At 42.5% G+C, this 21,879-nt stretch overlaps 1 protein-coding gene across 1 annotated transcript in view; it reads left to right on the top strand.

Annotated features, from left to right (window-relative positions):
• The window catches only part of NSF (N-ethylmaleimide sensitive factor, vesicle fusing ATPase), a 124,023-nt gene that overhangs the window by 90,451 nt on the left and 11,693 nt on the right, over positions 1-21,879 (top strand). Inside the window, exons 16-17 of the mRNA XM_080923382.1 lie at positions 8,747-8,813; positions 10,363-10,442. Coding sequence (XP_080779508.1) covers positions 8,747-8,813; positions 10,363-10,442 — 147 coding nt within the window. The remainder of the gene's footprint in view (positions 1-8,746; positions 8,814-10,362; positions 10,443-21,879) is intronic.

The following is a 21,879-nucleotide window of genomic DNA, read 5'->3' as shown; positions in this document are numbered from 1 at the left end:
GACACTCATAGGCACTCACACTGTAGTGAAGAGCGCCTTGGAAATACTACTTTAAACTCAAGATATACTTACTGGTGGTGCACACCTTTAATCCCAGAACTCAGGTGGATCTTTGTGATCTAAGGACTAGCCTGATCTAAATAGAGTTCTAGGCCAGCCTGGTCTACATAGTGAGATCTTGTCTCAAAAAAGAAAAACCATGAATGCAAGAATGAATGAATGGATGAATGAATAAAACATAGCCACAGCTTCCCTCAGTATTAATGGCTGAGTAATATGCATTTAAACAGTTCCTCTGGGAGGTTAAGACAGCACACTGTACTTGCAGAGGACCCAAGTTCAGTCCCCAGCACCCCATATAAGACAGCTCACAATTGCCTGAAACCCCAGCTCCAGCTTTAGGGGACCTGACGCTTCTGTCTTCCACAGGCACCTCTACTCATTACCCAGATATAGACACATAATTTAAAAGTAATACAAATATTTTTAAATCACTCTTGTTTTGAATTGTTTTTTTTCACAGTAATAAATAGTATTCTATAGAATTACCAAACATAAGAGATCGATGCTCCACATTTTTGTCAGATTTCTCTTAGTTTGATTAACATCACATGACTGAGTGCTTGGGTTTTAATGCAAATAGACCTGAATTTGAATTGCATTTCTGTCACATTTATGGCCTGTTACCTTGAGTAAATTATTTTTTCTAGAAGCCGTTAAGCCTTTGGTTTTTATGAAGGGTAATGTTTGTTTAGAGCATGCTGGTGCATACTTGAATCCCAGCACTCTGTAGGCTGAGGCAGGAGAATTGCCAAGTAGAGATGGTATGTGAACAAATGATATGGTAATTTACGTAAAAGTGAAATAGCGTTTCTGGGACAGCATATGAACTTCAATATGTATGGTGGGCAATTTACTTAGTATTGTACAGTTTCTACTTATTTCTTTAGGGTCAGTTTTCAGGATTCGACTTGCTGATATTCATTACTATTCTTAGTATTTGTAAGTCTTTACTTTCCAGATTATAATTAGCTTACACTATTTCCTCCCTCCAGCCCTTCCTATGTGTGTTCTTTCTCTCTGTGTCTCTTTCTCTGTCTCTCTCTCTCTTTCTAATGGTTTCTTTGTCTTTAATTGTTGGTGTGTGTGTGTGTGTTTTATATATTTCTGAACATATAAACACAACCTGTCTAGTGCATATGTTATTACTTGTGTATATGTTTTCAGAGCTGCTATCTGGTATTGGATAACTAGCTGGTGTGCTCTTCCGGGGAAGACCATCTCAGCATTCCTTAGCTGCCATAGTCCTTCGTCTAGGGCTGAGGCCCATGCGCTTTGCCCCTTCCACATGAGCATGTCTGTTGCTGTCATCCTTGTTCAGGTCATGTTTAGACAGCATGTGGTAAGGCTTGATGGGTTTAGCTTCCCTGACATTTCTAGGAGACACATTTTTTTTTCTAGAGGGAAACAGAACTTTGTGAAGATTTTTTATGCATATTGCTATCAAATCTTTTCTGTAAAGACACTACTGATTTTCCATGGCCTTCCCTTCAGAAAGTTCTGCTAATTTACACTTGAAAGGAGTGAGCTCAGGCTGGAGAGATGGCTCAGTGGTTAGGAGCACCGACTGCTCTTCCAGAGGTCCTGAGTTCAAGTCCCAGCAACCACATGGTGGCTCACAACCATGTAATGAGATCTGATGCTCTTTTGGTGTGTCTGAAGACAGCTACAGTGTGTGTACTCACGTACATAAAGTAAATAAATACGCATTTAAGAAAAAGAAAGAAAAGAGTGAGTTCATCTGCACTTTTGCCCCAACTTAATGTTACCAAATTTTTCTCTTTCAATTTGTTTGGTGAACGTTGGCATTTAGTTGTTTCTTTAGTTACATTTTAATGACGGTCTTAATGACTCTGACAGAGTACCTGTTTAGCACCTGCAAGGCCTGGTGCTCATTCTTTAGTGGTGTGTGTGTGTGTGTGTGTGTGTGTGTGTGTGTGTGTGTGTGTGTGTGTGTGTGTGTTTATAGTTATAATAGCTTATAAACTCAGAAATAACATAAGTTTGTTCAATATCTTTATTACCATTTTTTTACTTCAATCTAGTAGCAGATAGTTCTTATGAGAAAAGAGGGCCATAATTATGCTATTGCTTTTTTCCCCCAAAATAAATGCAAAAATACATGAAAATAGATTATTCTCAATTAATTTAAATTTCACCATGTACTTTTTGTTACATTTTCTATAAATCCTTTCTGCATGGATAAACTCAGCACTGTCAAAGCATTTATGAAGTGTTGCCCTCTTGTTCTGGGGCTGAAGGTGTGCCGTACACCCCACTCAGGTATTTGAAATATTTATAAGGATTTCTCTTTCCTCCTATTTTATGCTTGCTTCCCAAACTTTATTCTGTCCTAAATTTCTCATTCTTGCATTCATTTTTTGCATATATACTACAAAAATTTATTTTGTTAGCTGTTAATAACATCAAATGAAAAGAACATAGCAACAGAATTTGATTTTACCTAATTACCTAGTCATGATGCTTATGAGTACACATTTAGTACCAATGTAAAATATACAAGCCAGATATCACTAAATTTTTAAAACAAAAATAACGTTTATGGAGCTTCTATTAATAACATGATACTTATTCTCAAAGGTTTGAAAATGAACAGAAGAAAATTTCTTTCCCACTAGCTTTGGGAGAAAGAAATAATCTTCTGTGAATATCCTGCTGTAAATCCACTGCAAACTGCAGTCTGCACAGAACAGTCCTGGTGCTAATCCTCCTCTTCTCTTGCTTTAGTCCTTACAAAGAGCAAAGCTGGAGACTGGATCTTCTGACAGCAGTTACTAAGCAACAGAATTTGGATGTTTTGGGTTGACATCCTAATATATCATGGAGCTGATTCAGTGGAGTGTGAGCACACATGAGCTGAGCCGTGGGGTGCTCCAGAAGTGTCCAAGGGTCCTGGTGGCCGTCCCCTGGCTTCGGGTGAACACACTGTCTTTTGCCGAGTATATAAAGGAAGAGCAGAGCTTTGAGGCCACGTGGCTTTTAGCCGGTGGAGCACACCCTCTCTGTGGGTCACGATAGTGAAAAATCTAAGACTTTTTCCTGAAAAGCAGGGAGAACAAATAAGGGATTTTAAGGTCAATCCAAGAAGCTTTAGTGCTTTGCCGAAACTTGAGGTCCACTTCCTGTCAGAAGACAGCTGATGTTTGCTTGGTCTGCTCCCAAATTATTTTGAGAGACCAGAGATTATTGCTGATAGTGCCAATTTAAATGTGCTCATTTACGTTTTTATATGCTACCAAATATGATTAGCGTGCGCGCTCCACTAATTGCTGACAGATTTACTGCATTGGGGATTTTCTAAGTCATTAGCTTCCTCTTGTCATTAGATTTCTGCTAACTAGGTTGAGGTGCTTCACGCCCGCTACTCCAAAATTGAAGTGAACCCTTCCAGTCTCTGCCAGAGAGAGCTTAGCTTTACTTACTTAAGAGCACTAAAGAGGTTATAGAAAGTGAAGGGTAGACGCTCCTTATAGCACACTTTGCGGCTTGTGACTCTGAAAGGCTGGGATTAACATGGAGCTAATAATGCTGGCATCCTCCCTGGAGCGTTCAAGTCGCCAGAGGAGCAGCTGCTGCCCCGCCTCTCCTCACAGGTGGCTCTAGCTTGTCTGAAGAGTCCAAGGCTGAGTGAGCTCTGTGCCTTGAGCACTTGTGGTGCCCTGCCCCCCACCCAGCCTGTTCCAGTCCCGGTTCCTCGGCGTATCCTGTATCTCTAGCATGCTGTCTTGGAGCCCAGGTCGTCTGTGGTCTGGTTGTCTCTTAGGACCCTCAGGTCTCTGTTGTACCCTCTGCCTTTACAAGCAAGAGAGGTGGTGCAGCCTGTTTAACAGCGTCCACAGCTGGGGATAGACTGCGGGAATCTGTTTTCTGGAGATTATCTTTATCCTTTAGAGCAAATCTCATCATTTCCACACCAACCCAGACTGTCCTTCCTTCTGGTCCTTCAGTCCTCCTCCCTCCCTCCAGCCTTCAGGCTCCAGCCCTTGGTCTATGCATGCTGCTGACTCACATGCTTTGTAGGACTCTCCCTGATGACTCTAGAGTGATTGGATATTCCTTAGATTAATGTTTTTCCAGCATGTGAGGTATATAACTCCTAGCTGCAGCTTTAGCCCACCTTGACTGCTCCGGGTGGTGGTATATTTGATCTAGAGTGTGCACTGTGCATGCATTCACTATGTATTGTACTGATGGCAGACCTTGGCACCATTCTAACTGGGCCGGTTTATATGAGTTTATTTTTTCTGCATCTTTTCTTCCAATACCTCACCTCCTTTTTGAATTGATTTACATAAAATTACAGTAGAACGTTCCAGCTCAATATGTAAATATCTCATTAGATTTAGGCTGGCAGCTAATCTCCTCTGCCTGCCCGTCAAGTCTGAGTCTCGTCTTAGCATTCTGCTGGGGCCCGGGCCAGGAAACAGTTTCTGAGAAGATTGCACATAAATTGTGGTGCAGTGGACGAGGGGGGACCTCATTTTAGACCGGTGATGAGATAAAGAGGGGCCTGTGACTACAGGAAGTGAAAGGGTGTGTGCACATTCAGATTAGAGCAGAGGAGTCTGAGCTAACTAGTCAGGTTACAACTGGCTTTGGCACGGCCTTTGTCAGAGTGAGTACATGTGAAGAGGGCTAGCTAGCTGTGTGTGCCCCGCTCTGTGCACACTCACACTGAGAGCTGTTTATTCTTTAAAAAACACAAGTACCAAACACTTTCTGCTAAGTGAATACCATGATAATTTTCTTCTAAAATGTTCCAGGTAGCTGTGATGTCCCTAAGTTGTTTCCACTACGTAACAAAAAACAATCTGTTTACACACACACACACACACACACAAATATACTTTTTTTTTGGTTTTGGGTATTTTGTTTTGTTTTTGTTTTGAAAGGCCCTAGCCTCAGACTTTCGGATATAGCTGAGACCGGCCTAGCTCTGAGCCTGCTGTCCCACCTCCCAGGGGCTGGAATCACAGGTGGGCACCATCACACCAGGCCCATAGATGCCTGGAGTTTGCCATAATGTTTGCTTCTGTAAGCTACACATTGCATTGGGAAAGGAGACGCGCCAATTTAGGGAGAGTGTGCAGCTGCAGCAGCCAGCCAGGCCCTGGCGCCCCAGGCTTCCATCACCCTTAATCTATGATCTCATAGCTTGAATGATAGACCTATATTCCTGCCTCTAACCCTTTAGTAGATCTCTGGAAACTGTTTGCTGAGCAAAGTTGTTATCAGTGATTCCCTGAGTTCACACAATAGGACAGTGGCTTTAATACCAATCCAGACTTCAGAAATAGCTAAGAGCTAATGCTACCAAGCCTTTCTGTGGTCTGAAACTCGCTAACTCACATCAGAAGTAACTGTCAGGAAGCTGAACACCCCTTCGTCCCATCTCTCCCTCTCGCTAGGATGGGGCAGGCTAGCTGAGTGGTTGTGCCTTCCTGCACGTGTGCTCAGCATCCATTCCCAAAACAACATGATTCTTTGACTCCTGCTTCTCTCTCACCACCGCCCTCCTTGTCTCACCTGTCTCTGTCCTACAGATACCTGTAGCATCTGCCTTCTCCACACACTGACTTTCTGCCTCATCTCTCACCTGACGCTATGTAGACCCAAACTCTTGCTCTTCTGTAATCAGCCCAGAAAATGTTCCTAAAATGTAAAACTCACATCTCAGCTCATTGTTTTAAAACTCTGTAGTAAAATTTGTTTTAATTGCTTTTACAATAAATTTTAGCTCACAGAAAATTTTAAGGTCCTCTAGGGCAAGCTGTGTGTGTTGGCACATTCCCTTAATCCCAGCACTCAGGGGGCAGAGGCAGGTGCATCTCAGAGTTCAAGGCCAGCCTGGGCTATATATGGAGTTCCAAGGCAGCCAGGGCTACATCGTAAGACCTCCTTAGATCATGTCTGGCTTTGTTGCTTGAGAAATGCTCTGTGACCAGTTTTGTGCCTCACCCCTCACCCACATCGATACATCACACCTTCATTTGATTTCTTCAACTAAACACCTGTTGGTTCCTGAATTTTGCCTTCTCTGGATCATGACATTCACTGTACTCATAATGCATTCTTCTCTGGCTTTAGATCTGGGCTTAAATGTCTTTTTTTTAATCTGGGAAACAACCCTTATCCTTTGTGGCTTGGTATAGCTTCAGCTCTGCTGCAGTAAGGAGCACCCCCAAATCTAGTGCCAGTGCATACTGCTGTGTTTCTTGCCCGTGTAGGACACATGCATCATGGCTCAGAAGGTGACCCTTGCTCACCATAGTTTCTCAAAGACTTAATCCAGTAAGTAATGTGGGCTCTGTGGCACTTGGGCAAGGACTATGGTGGCTTACACAGTGACTCTGAAGCTTCTTTCCAACAGGCCTCTTGGCAGTCAGTCACATGGGACCTTTTCCCATTCTAACTTGTGACAGGCGGACAGTTATCTGCCTCACTATCCCCCCTAACACTCCCCCTTATGTCTTCATTAACTCTTGGGTATGAGGAGTTGACAAGTGTTTGTTGGTACCACACTGAGATGCCTGAGCAACTATGGAGCTAACACTTCTCCTGCATCCTCCCGTGGTTCTGTGTCATCGCCCGAAAGTCCCATCCAGTCATGTGTTCACTTGCCACCGTCCTGAGAGCATATTCTCAGCCTGACGTCAGCTGGACATCAACTACTTACTTGACATTTCTGCCTTATATTTTTAAGGCATAAATTAAAATTAAGTTATTATTATTACTGTTGTCATCTGAAATAGGGTTTCTCTGTGTGACACTGTCCGGAACTCACCCTGTAGACAAGGCAGGCCTCAAACTCAGATTCACCTGCCTCTGCCTCCTGAGTGCTGAGATGACAGGGATGTGCCACCACAGCCCAGCTATAAACTCATTTTTTAACAAACACTTGTTATTTTTTTCTGGACAGAGATTATGAAACATACATGCTTTCAGGATTTTTACAGTCTAGTGTAATATATGAGAAATATAGTGAATCCACAATATATACATAGTGTAGAAAATGCTAGGACAACAGAGTAGAAAGAAAAATGATACAGGACAGGGTGGACTCGGAGCTTGTGCTGTCTCAGCTGTTGAATCTGCTGAGCTTTCTGGATATTATCTTGTGAGGGGTGCTAAAGGTGGTATGAGCGGCAGTATTTTAATCAACTTCACATTCCAGTGAGGAGATAGGTAGTTAAGGAGGAAGTGGAGCTGTGACACAGCATGGGACTATGTTACGGGTCAGACTTCCTGGGGACAGACACACACACGGATGAAACAGTGAGCTGTATAACAGGTACTTACAGGAGTGTGGGTGACAGGTTACTCTTAAGAGCAGAAATTACTCAACAACAGCTGCATCAGCAAAAGTCCACTCCAGCCTGGGTGACAGCCCCCCAGAGCCTGAAGCCTGGGGCGTACGGCACAACCTGCAGGCAGCTCTGCAGACTGCACCCAGGCTGAAGGACTAGTCTTTGCCTCCTGGAAGGCACCTTATCTGAGAGTCCTCTTTGCAGCTTGGCTTGTGGGACTTGAAATCACCGTGTTGTCTCCTATTTAGTTGTATTTTGGAGGGAGGGGCCTAGCAGACTGGTCCATTTCAGGGACTTCGTGAAGCTGTATTGAGTTGTTCATATCCTTTCTGAAGAAGCTTCCCTGGAGAATGGAGCGTTTCAGCCTGAAAGGAAACTGCTACAGGACAGATACAGAGTGTAAAGGACACGGACCAACAGAAAGCTCTTCTACTAGAGGTGCTGATCTGACTAAATATGTGGAGATGGAAATTGTTTGTTTTATGCCACGAAAGAGATAACAAGGAACTGTGCTAGATGGTGACAGAGGGAACCTTCCACAGTAGCCTTTCTTAACCTTTAAGTGTTCTGTAAGGACCGAGTATGTACAGTTTTAAGTTTAAAATGAGAAATGTTAGTATTAGTTTGACTAACTTAATTTTTGTTCTTAATTTTAAATCTGTGGTTTAAAGATACTCACCAGGTAATATTGTGCCACCTAAGATCTTATGTGTTGGGGCTGGGCAGTTTTTGCCACCGTGGGCTACCAAGGTTATCAACCAGAGAGATTAGGTAGGCTGCAGAGATCAGTCTGTACTCACAACACTGGCCAGCGCACTGAGCCCCACTCACAATGACCAGAAGAGACCTGTTATCATTCATAAGAGGCTGGCCTGAAGGCCATGGGCGCTAAGCTTCACCTTCTACATCAACAGATTCTTCCGATTTGAAGCTGCTACTGTGTTTGCCAGGGTCTGACCACTTCCTTTGCTGCTTTAATTTGTTGACTGTATTCGGCCATCTTACTGTGTTATCCCAAGCAACAAAGAAGTTTAACTGCTTTCAGTTTCCCCACAAGTGTTCTTCAAGTTCTATAGTCCTGTGATCTATTAACATATTCTAACCTGGGCATTAGTGTCACACCGTTTTGTTTAGGTGTTGTTCCAGAGTTAACCAAATTTAGCAGGGCACTATGGTGCACACTTTTAATCCCAGTATTCAGGAGGCAGAGGTGAATCTCTGAGTTCAAGGCCAACTCTTCAGTGAGTCCTTCCAACTCAAAAAAAAGGGGGGGGGGGGGAGTTAACCAAATGTAATCTTTGGATTGTCATTACTGTGGAAGACAATGAGGTGGTCATACATGGTTTTCTTTCTTCCAGATCTTTGATGATGCTTACAAATCTCAGCTCAGTTGTGTGGTCGTGGATGACATTGAGAGGCTGCTCGGTAAGTCTAAACTTTGGCTGTTGTACAAAGGCCACGTGACAAAGTCCCTGTCTCACATGACATCAGTAGTCAGGATGAGTTAACTGCCTCGTTTTCTCCAGTGTGTCCTGTCCATAATGGATGAACAATGTAGAGTAATAAATCCTGAAGTTCTGAAAATTAAAAAATATTTACTAAACATCTTAGGTTGAGGTACAAAGATGAATAAAACTAAAGTACCTGTGCTCAACTCTGAAATATACTAGTATTTGTCAGGAAAGCTTATTACTTTTACATCTTGTTCATTGTGAACTCAGTCAGTCTGGTATGTATTGTTATGACAGTAGATTAGAAGAAGATAAACACCATCGAAACAGATACATCCAGTGACCTAATAAACACCAAGGAGACTGCCCAGCAGTGGCTGCAACTAATGGTGCAGTAATGATCTCAAGTTAACTGCCCCTCACTTCCTTGTGGTGTCCAACCTTACACTGGGTCATCTGCTATTTGCTTTGTAAGTTTTGGTAATGTTTAACGTAAAACAAAGCAAGTGTGTCTATGAGGCCTCATTAAATTAATAGTGTTTACCTAATGACCAGGATTTGAGGTGTGCCGTGTTTAGGACATCTCCGTCCAGTATATAGGATTATTTCTCTAAGAACTGCTAGTCATGTTCATTGTTCTATGTAAATTCCTTTATCTGAGCACAGGCAAGGCAGGTGGCCATAGCAACACACTGTCAAGAATCTGTGCCCCCTGAGTGGGTGTTCACTTTATGAAGTTACTTCTGTACTTGCATGTTTATTCCAGTGTTACTACTGTGCTCGAATGACTGGTGTTCTAGAAGGATCTCAGAAAAAGATACTGCCGAACCTTTATAACATACATTGACAAAAAACACTGTGGAGTTGAGTGTGTCTATGTCCTGGCTCCTCAGAGAACCTTGACTTCGTGGGGTTGATGTCTGCAGGGCCCCACACGCAGGAGGAGGTGGGCAGGCAGAGGAAGTGAGGGAAGAGGTTCAGGCCACAGTTCCTCAGGGTAGGAAGTTCTCTAACTGCCTGCCCTGCCTCCTCAGAAGGCCAACTCTGCACTCTTCCATCCTTGTAGCTCTGTTACTGTCTTTATTTCTTATCCTGTTCAGCTCTACCTTTTTCTCCTCCTGGGATCGCCACCACTAAGCCACATCCCATCCCCTTCCTACCTATGGTTGATGTCAAACTTCGTCACCAGTGTAATAAATATAAATGCATCGTGATGGTTTCTGCTAATTTCTTGGAAATGTTTGGTAAATACACCCAGATATTCTCTTCTTTAAAAAATAGTCTCTGCAGACCAGAAAACATGGCTACGTGAAACAAAATGGATATTCAGCTTTTTTAAATGTACAGATACGTTCTTATGTACCATTTTTGAGAGTGTAGATTATTAAGGGTGTCTTTTTTCACAGCAGAGCTGCTTGCCTCTTGCTAAGGCCGATGCTTACTCTTAATGGAGACAGATCAGCATGCTTGGATGTGTGCCCCAAGATCTCAGTCCCTGAACCACAGCCTTGTTTCTCTTTCAGATTATGTCCCTATTGGCCCCCGGTTCTCCAACCTGGTGTTGCAAGCGCTTCTTGTGTTACTGAAAAAGGCTCCTCCTCAGGTAAAGTAGTAATAGCCAGATTTCTACAGGATCTTCTTAGATTATGCAGTGGTGTCTTCCAAATACGTAGGCTTCTCATGGACATACAGTTCTGTAGCTAAGGGTTCTGGAAGACCCGTCTGATCTAGCCTTCTGTGTTGAGGTAAATTGTTTTTTTCTTTAAAAAATGTTATGTGAGTTAGTGTTTTATCTGCATGTATGTCTGTGTGAGGGTATCAGATCCCCTGTGACTGAGGTACTGTGTGGGTACAGGGAAATTGAACTTGGGGCCATCTCTCCAGCCTGTAAATTGTTTTCTTAAAAGATATTTTTCTGGCTGGAGAGATAGCTCAGCCATTAAGAACACAGACTGGTCTTCCAGAGGTTCTGAGTTCAATTCCCAGCAGCCACATGGTGGCTCACAACCATCTGTAATGGGATCTGATGCCCTCTTCTGGTGTAGCTGAAGACAGTGACAGTGTACTCATACACAAAATAAATAAGTAAATAAATCTTTTTAAAAAGAGATATTTTTCTTTTATTTTCCTTTTTCTGAAAATAATAAGATCTGATCGTTGCAGTTAGTATTAGATACTGTCCTGTGAATTCCCCAGCATCTTCCGAATCCTGAAATCATCTCCTCCAGAGGGAGATGGTGATGCGGACGTAGGGAGGATGAATATGTTCCTGTTTGTGTCATTTGCCAGTTCATAGCTTTTCTGAGAACTTGAATTTGATGACTGCAAGCGAGTGTGCCAAGCTGGCAGGTTTGCTGACATGGGTTTTAGCTTGCAAGGATAACCTGAAGCCATGCAACCTTAAGGATCAGAGCTGGCGTCTCCTCCATTTGCATTACTGGTGCCATTGCTGGAGATGGTGATTCTGGTCCCTAAAAAAACGCAGAAGCATCCTGTGAGGGTCAGGCAGTACTTATGATAAGGCTTGGCTCCAGCCCCGATGTGAGTTTAAATAAAGATATATTTCTTCCCTGAAGGCTTTTCATATCTAAAATGATATAAGTAGAAGATACTAACAAATGGTATGATTTTAAATGTGTTAAATATCATTTCATTGTACATATAATTGGGGCACGCGCCATAAGCCCCTGTGGAGAAAGCCAAAGGACAGCCTTAGGAGTTATTTCTCTTCATTCACCTTAAATGGGCTTTTAGGATTAAACCTGGGCCATTAGACTTCCTGGAAAGTACCTTTACCCCCAGCCTTCTTGCTGTATTTTTATTAGAGACTAAATACTAATTGTTTCTGTTTCTTAAAATATTTGTAAGACTCTTAAGGAAAGGAAAATTATCTATGCTTCTAAATCCCCCAGCACACATGCATACACACATCTTCATAGTTTATTCCACAAACACATTGAGCATATACATATAATGGTGTATGCATTGTCTTGCATTGACTTTCATTGATGGCCTTGGGTTATAAAACAAGATATGATCGGTGGGAAAGCACTTAAAAATAGGTGGTGGCACACGCCCTTAATCCCAGCACCCAGGAGGCAGAAGTGGGCAAATCTCTGAGTTCAATCTAGCCTCAGCTCAAATCAAGCAGCCAGGACTACACACAGAAACCACTTCTCAAAAACCAATAGCAAAATGGCTCAGCAGGGGCTGAAGAGATGGCTCAGTGGTTAAGAGCACTGACTGCTCTTCCGGAGGTCCTGAGTTCAAATCCCAGCAACCACATGGTGGCTCACCACCATCTGTAATGGGATCTGATGCCCTCTTCTGGTGTGTAAAGATAGCTACAGTGTACTTATATATAATAAACAAATAAATCTTTTTAAAAAATGGCTCAGCAGATAGAGACACTGCTGTGCAAGTCTGAGTCCAGTCCAGAAATTCATAAGATAGAAAGAGAAGACCAGTTATACAATGGGGTCCTCTGACCTCACCTTTATGATCCATGGTATGTAGTGCCCCACATTGAGTGCATTTGTAAGCATGCGCACACACACACACCTTAATTTTTAAGTTTTTTATGTGAAATTCAAATGACTGCTTAAGTCATTCATTCTATTGTTTATCTGTGACTGTAAATCAAGACCAACACAGTAAAATTCTTTATATTTTGGGTTATAGATGACTATGATCCAAAACACAGGTAAAAATAAGTGTTAGTGAGAAGTTAGAAAAATCAGAAACCATAGGAACTGTTAATAAAAAATGTTTAAAATCTCTTGTCTTTGGGAACGTTTAGCAGTTCCTCAAGAGGTCCGACTTAAAGTGAGGTGCTCTGTCAGGTCACTGTTAGAATGCAAACAAAACAAATGAGAACACATGTCTGCACTCAGCCTCGCTTCCTCACAGCAAGGTTATTCAGAGGAGCCTAAGTAGAATGAAATCTACTATAGTTGTGTTTCATTACTCAGCAATGAAAATGCACTCAGAGTATACTTCAACATAAATGGACTTTGAGAATGTGCTTAGAAAGAAAAGACAATCACAAAAGACCACATACTGATTCCCTTCTTTCCTTCCTTTCTTCCTTCCTTCCTTCCTTCCTTCCTCCTTCCTTCCTCCCTCCCTCCCTTTCTCCTTTCCTTCCTTCTTTCCTTCCTCCTTCTCCCCTTCCTTTTTTCCCCCCTCTCCCTTTCTTTCTTTCTTTTAGATCTGTTTGTTTTACTTTATATGTATTGGTACTTTGAGTGCACATATGTCTATGTACTACGTTTGTGACTGGTGCCCGTTGAGACCAGAAGGGACCAGATGTTCTCTTGGAATTGGAGTTAGAGATGGCTGAAGCCACCATGTGGATGCTGGATCAAATTTAAGTTCTCATCAAGGGCAGCCAGTGCCCTAAACTGCTGAGCCACCTCTCCAGACCCAGTATGATTCTATTTCTATGAACTCTCTATAGTTGGCCATTCTATAGAGATAGAAAGTATATTATTAGTGGCTGCCAGGGGCTGGGAGGGCTGGATTGGGAGCATTAGAGGTGTCTGCTAATGAGTGTGTGATTCTCCTTGAAGAGATGAAAATATTCTAAGTGTGGTGACAGGTGCCCACATCTGTGAATGGACTGAAAACTGTTGATTTACACACTTCAAGTATTAAACTGTATGCTTTGCAAATTATATCCAATACATTTTTTAAGCTATGTAAACGATGAAAGAACAACTATATAGAAGGTTAAAAGTAAAGGGCAAGCCACCATGGTAAATGGAGAAATCCCAGCTTGGGAGCGCTCTTATACCCAGCAACCGGATCATTAAAAAGGTCTGTGAAATAGATTTCTCTAGGAAGTAAAGATGTATGTAAGAAGTAAGAAACCTGGTTGCCTTAGTGACAGGGACTGGCAGGGACTCTCTTTTAAGGGAACACTGGCCTGTCATTAGTCAGAATTTGGTGAGTGACCCCGGCTGCCAGATGACCTCCTGCATCAGAAAATTTGTGGCAGAAATTAGTATTGGGAATATTTCTAGTTGGCACAAGTTTAACAGAATAAAAATATGCCTCGCCTGCACAATCTCGATTTGTAAATGTGTTGTCTCAAGAAAATGAAAATGATTTGTTAGCTGGTCCAGTGTCAGAATGCTGGTGACATCCACTTGAACAAGCCAGTGCTGCATAGGTTTTTCAGTTTAACGTTAAAGCTAGAAGGCTAGGAGTCAGGTTGAGAGTGTGGGTCACATAAAACTGTTCTTTCTGGCAAGAAAACAAAAGTCGTGGGCAACCTTCTTTAGAAAGCACCGCACCGTACAAGACAGCAATCGTGGCAGTCGCAGGAGCCTTAGTTTTGGATTTGTTGTCATTCCAGCCTCTCGTAGAAATACTGTATGAGCATGTGTGCACAAGCTCCAATGGAAGAATCCCTCCAGGCGGGTGTTGTTATGTATCCAGATACTCCCTGTCCTTCCCCTCCCCCACCCCTCCCCTCTTGTAAATTGGCTTATTAAAACTGGGTCTCAGGCCCTCCTTTTTTTTTCCCTTTGTGATCTCCTTGTTCCTGGATTTTCAGTGTAAAACTAAAAATTCAAGGCAGATTTCAGTTACTAGGATAATTTTCTTTGAATTTTAAATTTTTCTAAGCAAATGCATAGATTTTTAATGAACCTGGTATCCAGTGGGCTTGCTTTAAATTTATCTGGAGAGTTACTATCATGATTGATTTATTAGTCCTTTGAAAGTATAAAAAGTGGTATCGGTAGTTCATGAAAACTGAGAAACATCATCACATTTTGTTTAGCATCTTTTTAAAACCAATTAAAAGCTTTTCTAAAATGGATTGAACAGGAGAAAATAAAACATGTTCCCTAGGTCTTTATTTCAATCAAGTTTCCCCTGTGTTCTGCGGGAGAAGAGATCGAGGCGGGATAGAAAGCCTGAAAGGGGCTGTCCCAGCAGGGAGCCGAGCCGGAGAAAAGGCTGCTCTGAGAACTCCGCTGCAGCAGCTCAGAAAGCTCCCAGCCGGCTTCATCTACATGCAGAGTCACACAAGGCATGGGGGCGCTCACCGGCACACAGAGGCTCCACATGTGCCTCCCTGCTGATTCCTGTGAAAAGCTAACAATTGGCTTGGAGGGTAAAAGACCACTGCAGTTCACCCTCCCTGAGCTGGACGTACAATTTGTCCAGTGTTAGGAAATGTCCGGCTTAGCAGTGAGAGGCTTGAAGACAGCCCTCCTTGCAGTGAGCTCCTAATGCCGGCGCTTTTACTCCATGACACTGGGGCTCTTTTCAAGGTTTGCAGATTTATGGAAGTTGAGGGGGATGTGCTTTTCCAGATCGGAAGGATGAAAGTGGGGGTCTGCACGTCAGGGAAGAGCTCCAGTAAGGAGAGAAGGCCAGGTGAACTGCCTGCAGCAGCCCTGGGGGCTTTAATGTTTCCTCTTGGGTCTCCGATACCACACTTAAAACAATAGCTTTATCATTTAGAAGACAAGTACCCAAAGGGGAGCTCTTCGGCCAGCCGTAAAATAACATGATTTCCTCAACAAGTCCAAGGGCATTTGAGTCATTAATTGGCTTCTTAATTCTGGGTGTTCCTGACATTGTTTGGACTCGTGCTGGAAGTCCCATCAGAATAAAACAGATAGACTAGCCTAGCAGTGCCTGGAGAAGCTCTTTTCTCAGTGCCTCCCAGCCTTCTTTTATTATGGCATATAGAAATGGCAGCTGATCATACATGTGAATAGGTTGCCAAGGATACTCAAAAGCTGGCCAGGGCCCATTCTCCAGGTACCCTTTGCCTTCTCAGCTGATGCACATCAACACATTCATTCACATGTAATTCATTTGGGCCATATCAGTAGTAATATCTTTGGGAAGTTTAAGCTATAAAAAAGAATATCCAAATTGTTTGCAGTATAGCTGAAGCAAAGCTCAGACCTAATAGTTAAAAGTTTAAACTGAATCTAATTACAAGAACTCTGAAGCCTAGGAATGTATTGTTGTTGTTGTTGTTGTTGTTGTTGTTGTTGTTGTTGTTAGTGTTTTGAAGGACAGGAAGTAGAATGTGCAGATGCACTCTTATAATCCTAACCTCAAGGAAACAGGCAGAAGAATTGTGAGTTTAAGGCCAGCCTGGGCTACATTGTGAAACTTGGTCTCAGGAAGAAGAAAGCTAGGTGTGGTGAGGTGTACCACATATATATAATCCTAGCCCTTGGGAGGTAGAAGCAAGAGGACCAGAAGTTCAAAGTTATCCTCAGCTATATAGACTATTCAGGGTCAGCCTGGGCTTATATGAGTTCCTATCTCAAAAAAGGTATGTGAGGAATGGTATTGTCAAGCATAACTGTGCCAATTTAAAAAAAAAAAAAAACAAAAACAAAAACCTATTGCTAGGCAGGCAGTAACCTATAGTAACCCTTCAGAAGAGTGTTCAATAAAATATTCTTTATAAAAGAAAACAAAAACTATAGATCTCTGGACTGGCATCCGTGTTTCGTGTGGACTTTATTTTAACAGCAGGAGTCCATAGACAGCACTGTCTTTATGTAGTTATCATGGGACACATGAGGAAGGTCTGGCCATTGCTGTGATATCGGGAAGGCCCTGCTAATATTGGGCAACTCTTCAGGCTTTGAGTTGCTTTAGTGAATAAACAGTTAATGGAAGACTCCAAGCCCTACAGGCCTAAACATGAGAATCTTTCTATCTGCTTAAAATTAACTCTGGCTAATGACTGCAGTATGACTCAATAAGATGTATAACCACTCCAGGAAAAGAGGTGGAGTCATTTTGCCAGACACATTCATTGTAACCACTTGACAGGGTGACTTCTGCAGTGTACTTCTTTTTTTCTTTCTTTCTTTCCTTCTTTCTTTTATTTATTTGTTGTTGTTGTTGTTGTTTTTGAGTTATGACTGACATTTCTGTGGCCTAATTATATAGCTACTATGTTTTATAAAACTACTTTATATGCACTTTTCTTAGAATAGTAGGTTTTCTTAGAAAGCTACCTGTAAACTGAATAAAATATGTAAGCATAGATTAGTTTCAAATGCATCAAAAATAGTAGAATGTTTGATTAACCCTTTTATAAAACATGGTTACAAATCTCTGTTGAGCAAATATCTCAAAGGGTTTGATTTTTTTTTTTTTAATTGTTTGTGGGAGAATATATCTATGGTAGGCATTAATTAATACCAAAACCAGTACTGGGGTGTATATGTGTGTGTGAGAGAGAGCATGTTTGTGTGTGTGGGCATGCATATGCACATGCTTGTGGTAAAAACCTATTCCAATAACTTGGAGTATCTAAATTTTTATCAGTAGAGAAATGTTTATGAAAAGTTTGCCTCCTGGCCAGAACTTAGCCTTGATCTCTCAGCCTAGGTAAGCTGCCCCGCTATGGCACCAGCTTTGGAGGTGTTGTGCACACACAGCACCTAGCATTCTCTGGAGCCATTCACCTCCTAGGATCACCTTCTCTGTAGAACTCACTGTTTGTGTTGGGGTTAGGGTTATAAATCCTGAATTCAAGTCTTAGCTCAGATACCTGGCATTGTTGCCTAAAACTGGCATCTTAGTTTCTCTGTGTATATTTCTTCATCTATAAAAGTAGAAAGAAATCTTCTTTTACTGTCCTGTTGAGGGTCAGCTAAGATACTACATAGCAAAGGCCTTTCTAAGTGTGCGAATTGTAACCACCTAAGATACTAAAGCAAAGAAGTACCTTTGTGTGTCCTCTGGACCTTTAGACAGCTGGGAAGTATGCTGCAGAGGAAACATCCACAGAGAGTGAGCTCAGAGCTCCACTTGTATCCTCTCCTGGGCAGTACTAGGAAGGGAAGTGGGCAGGTGTCTAGCCTCTGTCACATTCAGTGGGATTAAATGCACCTGTCTGGATCTTCGAGACTTTTGTTATTAAAAACTGAGATAGAGACAAGAATTTCCAAACTCAATAAGGAGGAGTGGGGGTTGGGTTGGTGGGGCGTCTAGCCACCGAGGCCTGAGGACACTGCTGGCTGCACTTGCTTTGACCCACCTGTTGCCTTTCCCTGAGGCCCCTGGAGGCTGTGGCCTTTCTCCCAGCTCCCAACACGACTGAATGGCAAATCATTTTCTCTCATATGTGCCTATGCCTAAAACCAGAACACAGATCTCCAAGCATCCCTGGGGCTTTGTGCCATGCCGTGTATGCCAAACAGCCATTGGGTAAGAGCCACTATACTTTAAAATGGGCTAGGACAATCTATCAAGATTCCTGGTGTTTATTGGAATGTAAATAGAACAGAAACTTGAGGTTTTAAGTCAGTGTTTGTAAACCACACACTGTGACAGATCTCCTGGTCATACTGGGGAGGACAAAGAATCCTTCTCACTGGGTGTGATCCAGGCTGTCATATACCTGACAAGTGTGCACACACATGCGCGCGCGCGCGCGCGCACACACACACACACACACACACACACACTCATACACACTCACAAGAAAATAAGAGGAGAGAAAACAGGCTTTTATATATGATAGCACACTCTTGGGCAGTAAAGGCAAGTTTAAGGATTGGGCTTAAACTTAAGCCTGGGCTACATAGCAAGACCTGTCTCAAAAATAAGTAAACCATAAGGGTTGGACCACATATCCCCAAACTGTGTGTTGTAATTGCCTCTCTCCATCAGTTGGCCTCCAAACTTTCTGCATACACACCCATACTAGAACAAACAGGAAAATTGGGCTTTGTATTCCCTGAATTTTCAAACTAGCATTATTCTGTGAGATGATGTCCACTGTAAAATACCAAAAGAGCAATCTTGTATGATAATGAAAATTCGACCATTTCATCTTATGCACAGCCACCCTCCCTGATGGTAACAGTGTAGAGAGCTTTTCCTGCCTCATTACTTCTTAATATATTACAAAGTTTCTACAGAAAACATGTTACTGCAATAATCAGAAAAAAAAATGGTTTTTCTTTTTTTGAGACAGGGCTTCTGAGTAGCCCTGGCTGTCCTGGAACTCCATCTGTAGACCAGGATGGCCTTGAATGCAGAGATCCACCTGCCTCTGCCTACCCAGTGCTGGGATTAAAGATGTGTGCCACCACCGCCTGTATTAGGAATAATAAAATTTTAAAGTTTATATATAGCTGTTTTCATTTTTTAAGCCAGCAGCACACTTTTTTGTTTTATTCTGTTTACTTTGTTGAGATAGGCTTTTCTGTAGTTCAGGATGGCCTTAAACAGCAGTTGTGTCCAGCCTGTTAGAGTATGTGTGATGTGTATTCCTAGCCTTGCTCTTTCCTTTTGGATGAATGTTGTGATGTCTGTAAGGTTCTGTGTGGTGGCAGGAGGGCCCTCAGCTCTCACAGCTGAGCTTGGCCTCCTTCAGTGCTCTGCTTCCCGTCTGAATGGCTGACAGTTGACACCCCCATGGCTAAAGGTGACCAAGATAAGTGACAGTTGTGTCTCATGGAAAGGTTGTTTTTTTAACATCTGTAACATTTCTTTAGACAAGCAAGGTTGGAATACTCCCTTAAGGCATACCCACTTTGTTAGAATGTACAGGTAGTAACTGTATTCTACAGCAGAGAAAGTGAGGGTCTCTCTGCTCAGCTGTAGGGTTTGCAGCGAGGTGAAAACCGGTATAATGCAAGTGGAACCCATAGTCTACCCTGGCACAGGCTGAGGATACCCTTGGGGTGGCTGCCAGGGTGCTTCTTTCAATCTGATTTTTTAAAAGATATCAAACAAGTTCCCAGTGGCCCTAAATCCCATGTCTGGGACATGCATATTTATCCTGGGGGATTCTATGGCAGCCCCAAGCCCGAGGAAGAAGAAGGTGATTGTTTCCTCCCACAGAAGAGGAAAATGTGGCTGGGGGTTTGCCCGGACCCTGCTGGTTGTCTTTTCCAGTCTCTGTACTGGAGTTTGCTGCTGTTGTTCCTGATGTTGGTTTTCTGGTTCACACAGAGGCTGGTGCCCCATCACTATCCAGTGACAAGGATGTACCTGTGCCCAAGTTAGCCTTGCATACAAGATTTGTGGGAATGTGAGGATATGTTTTGAAACCATCTTAGATTTCATATGACCGATTCAGTTACACTGGGGACAAGAACAGAATTCAGAAGAAATCAAGGGCTTCATTTTTTTTTGACCCAAGCATATTTTTTTCTGTGTGTGGGTATTTTGCTTTTGTGTATTTCTGGTGCCCTCAGAGTCCAGAAGAGAGCAATGGATCCCCTGGAACTGGAGTTACAGATAGCTGTGGATGCTGGGAGTTGAACCAGAGCCTTCTATAAGAGCAGCCAGCACTCTTAACAAGTGAGCCATTATCTCCTCAGGGCCCAAAGTGTATTCTTATTTATCAAATGTTATATTTACTGGGTGGCAATGGCACTCACCTTTAATCCCAGCACTTGGGAGGCAGAGGCAGGCAGATCTCTGTGAGTTCAAGATCAGCCTGGTCTACAAAGTGAGTTCTAGGACAGTGAGAGGTGTTACAAAGAGGTGTTACAGGTGTTACAACCCTGTCTTGATAAACAAAAGCCAAGTTATACTTTCAGGCTTTAAAAAAAAAAAAAAGATTTAAGAAGAAATGTTTGCTGTGTATATCTTGGTATCTGAGGTAAAATATGCTAAACACCTGGATGACACTGATGACAATAAGAATTGTCATCACCACCCATGTGTGGTGTACTCAGTGAGGCATGTTGGCATATGTAGACTGTGTGTGACAGTCACTAGGGAAAAAACCACTTGCACTGTGTGTTAAGGGTTCTGTGCCTAATTCCTTGGTGACATTGCTAATAGCTGCTATCTGCAGTGAGGTCATGTGCCAGTCTCTGAAGGGGTCCTCACTAGTTTGATCTTCTGTCTGAAAGAACTAAGGTCAGTCATTAGGGCTCAGGAACATCTTACAGTGAGAGTCATGAGACTCTGGTGTTAGCAGAACAAGAACACAGTGACTGGGGGCAGGGGAAAGCTTTGTTCATGGATAAATACCAGATAAATATAGAGATTCTTACTTCTTTATTATTGCTATAAAGAGGGATGTGTTGCCATAGTTTAAAATAAACACCTTCAACCTAAGAATCCACCACTTTTAATTGTAAAATAAATTAAAATGTTTTCACGGGCCCCTCAAAGTCTTAGGGGCCTCAGCTACTATGCCTAACTGGTAAGTTGTAAGGCTGACTAAACCTTATACTCATGTTTGGTCCCAGACACTCTTTGCTTCCTTCTTAGTTCTTGTCTTGAGTTCTGGGTAATTGAAATTGTTTAGCAGGTTGCCTTTTCATTCTTATCACTGACACGCTGAATTGTGTTCTGTGGGGAAGAAAGGTTCTGAAATACATGGCATAGCTGCACACTAGCCAAGCCCCCAACAGCTGTGTAAAAAGAAAGGTTCCCTGAGTGAACCCCACAGAGGTGGAAATAAGGTTAGGGAAAACAGACATGCGTTCAGAACAGGAGTGGGGGGACCTTACAAATACCAAGCTGAAAGCTGAGCTAGGTGCCTGGGTCAAGAACTGGCCTGGCTTAACAACCTCGGAAAGCAGTATCTACACAAACCATCGCTTTTGACATTAAGAACAGTGACGTGGTCAATACAACTTTATCTTCTTGAGTTATTTATCCTTTTCTCTTAAGAGTTCAGAGGTCATCATTTCTAGCAGATCTGTCTCCCAAACTTGTAATTAGTAGGACAGCTATTTTAGACATGGGTTTAAAATAACACATGGTACCAGGTGTGGTGGTGTATGTCTTTAATCTCCACACTGAGGAGGCAGAGGCCAGAGAATCTCTGAGTTCCAGGCCAGCCTGGTCTACAAAGCAAGTTCCAAGGCTACACAGAGAAACCCTGCCTCAAAAAACAAAACAACAACAACAAAAAAAAAAAAAACAAATAAATAAAATTGCTTATAGTGGCACTTCTTACTTACTATGAGGTGTAATTCCCAATCACGAAAACAAATAAATGAGCAGTCAACAGTGGACCCAGTAAGTTCAGGAAAATTAACCAGCCTGAGCTCCTGGGCCCCTTTCTGGAG

The sequence above is a fragment of the Micromys minutus genome, assembly GCF_963924665.1.
Source record: "Micromys minutus genome assembly, chromosome: 10".
Taxonomy (NCBI): Eukaryota; Metazoa; Chordata; class Mammalia; order Rodentia; family Muridae; genus Micromys; species Micromys minutus.
This window is presented reverse-complemented; position numbering and strand designations above follow the sequence as displayed.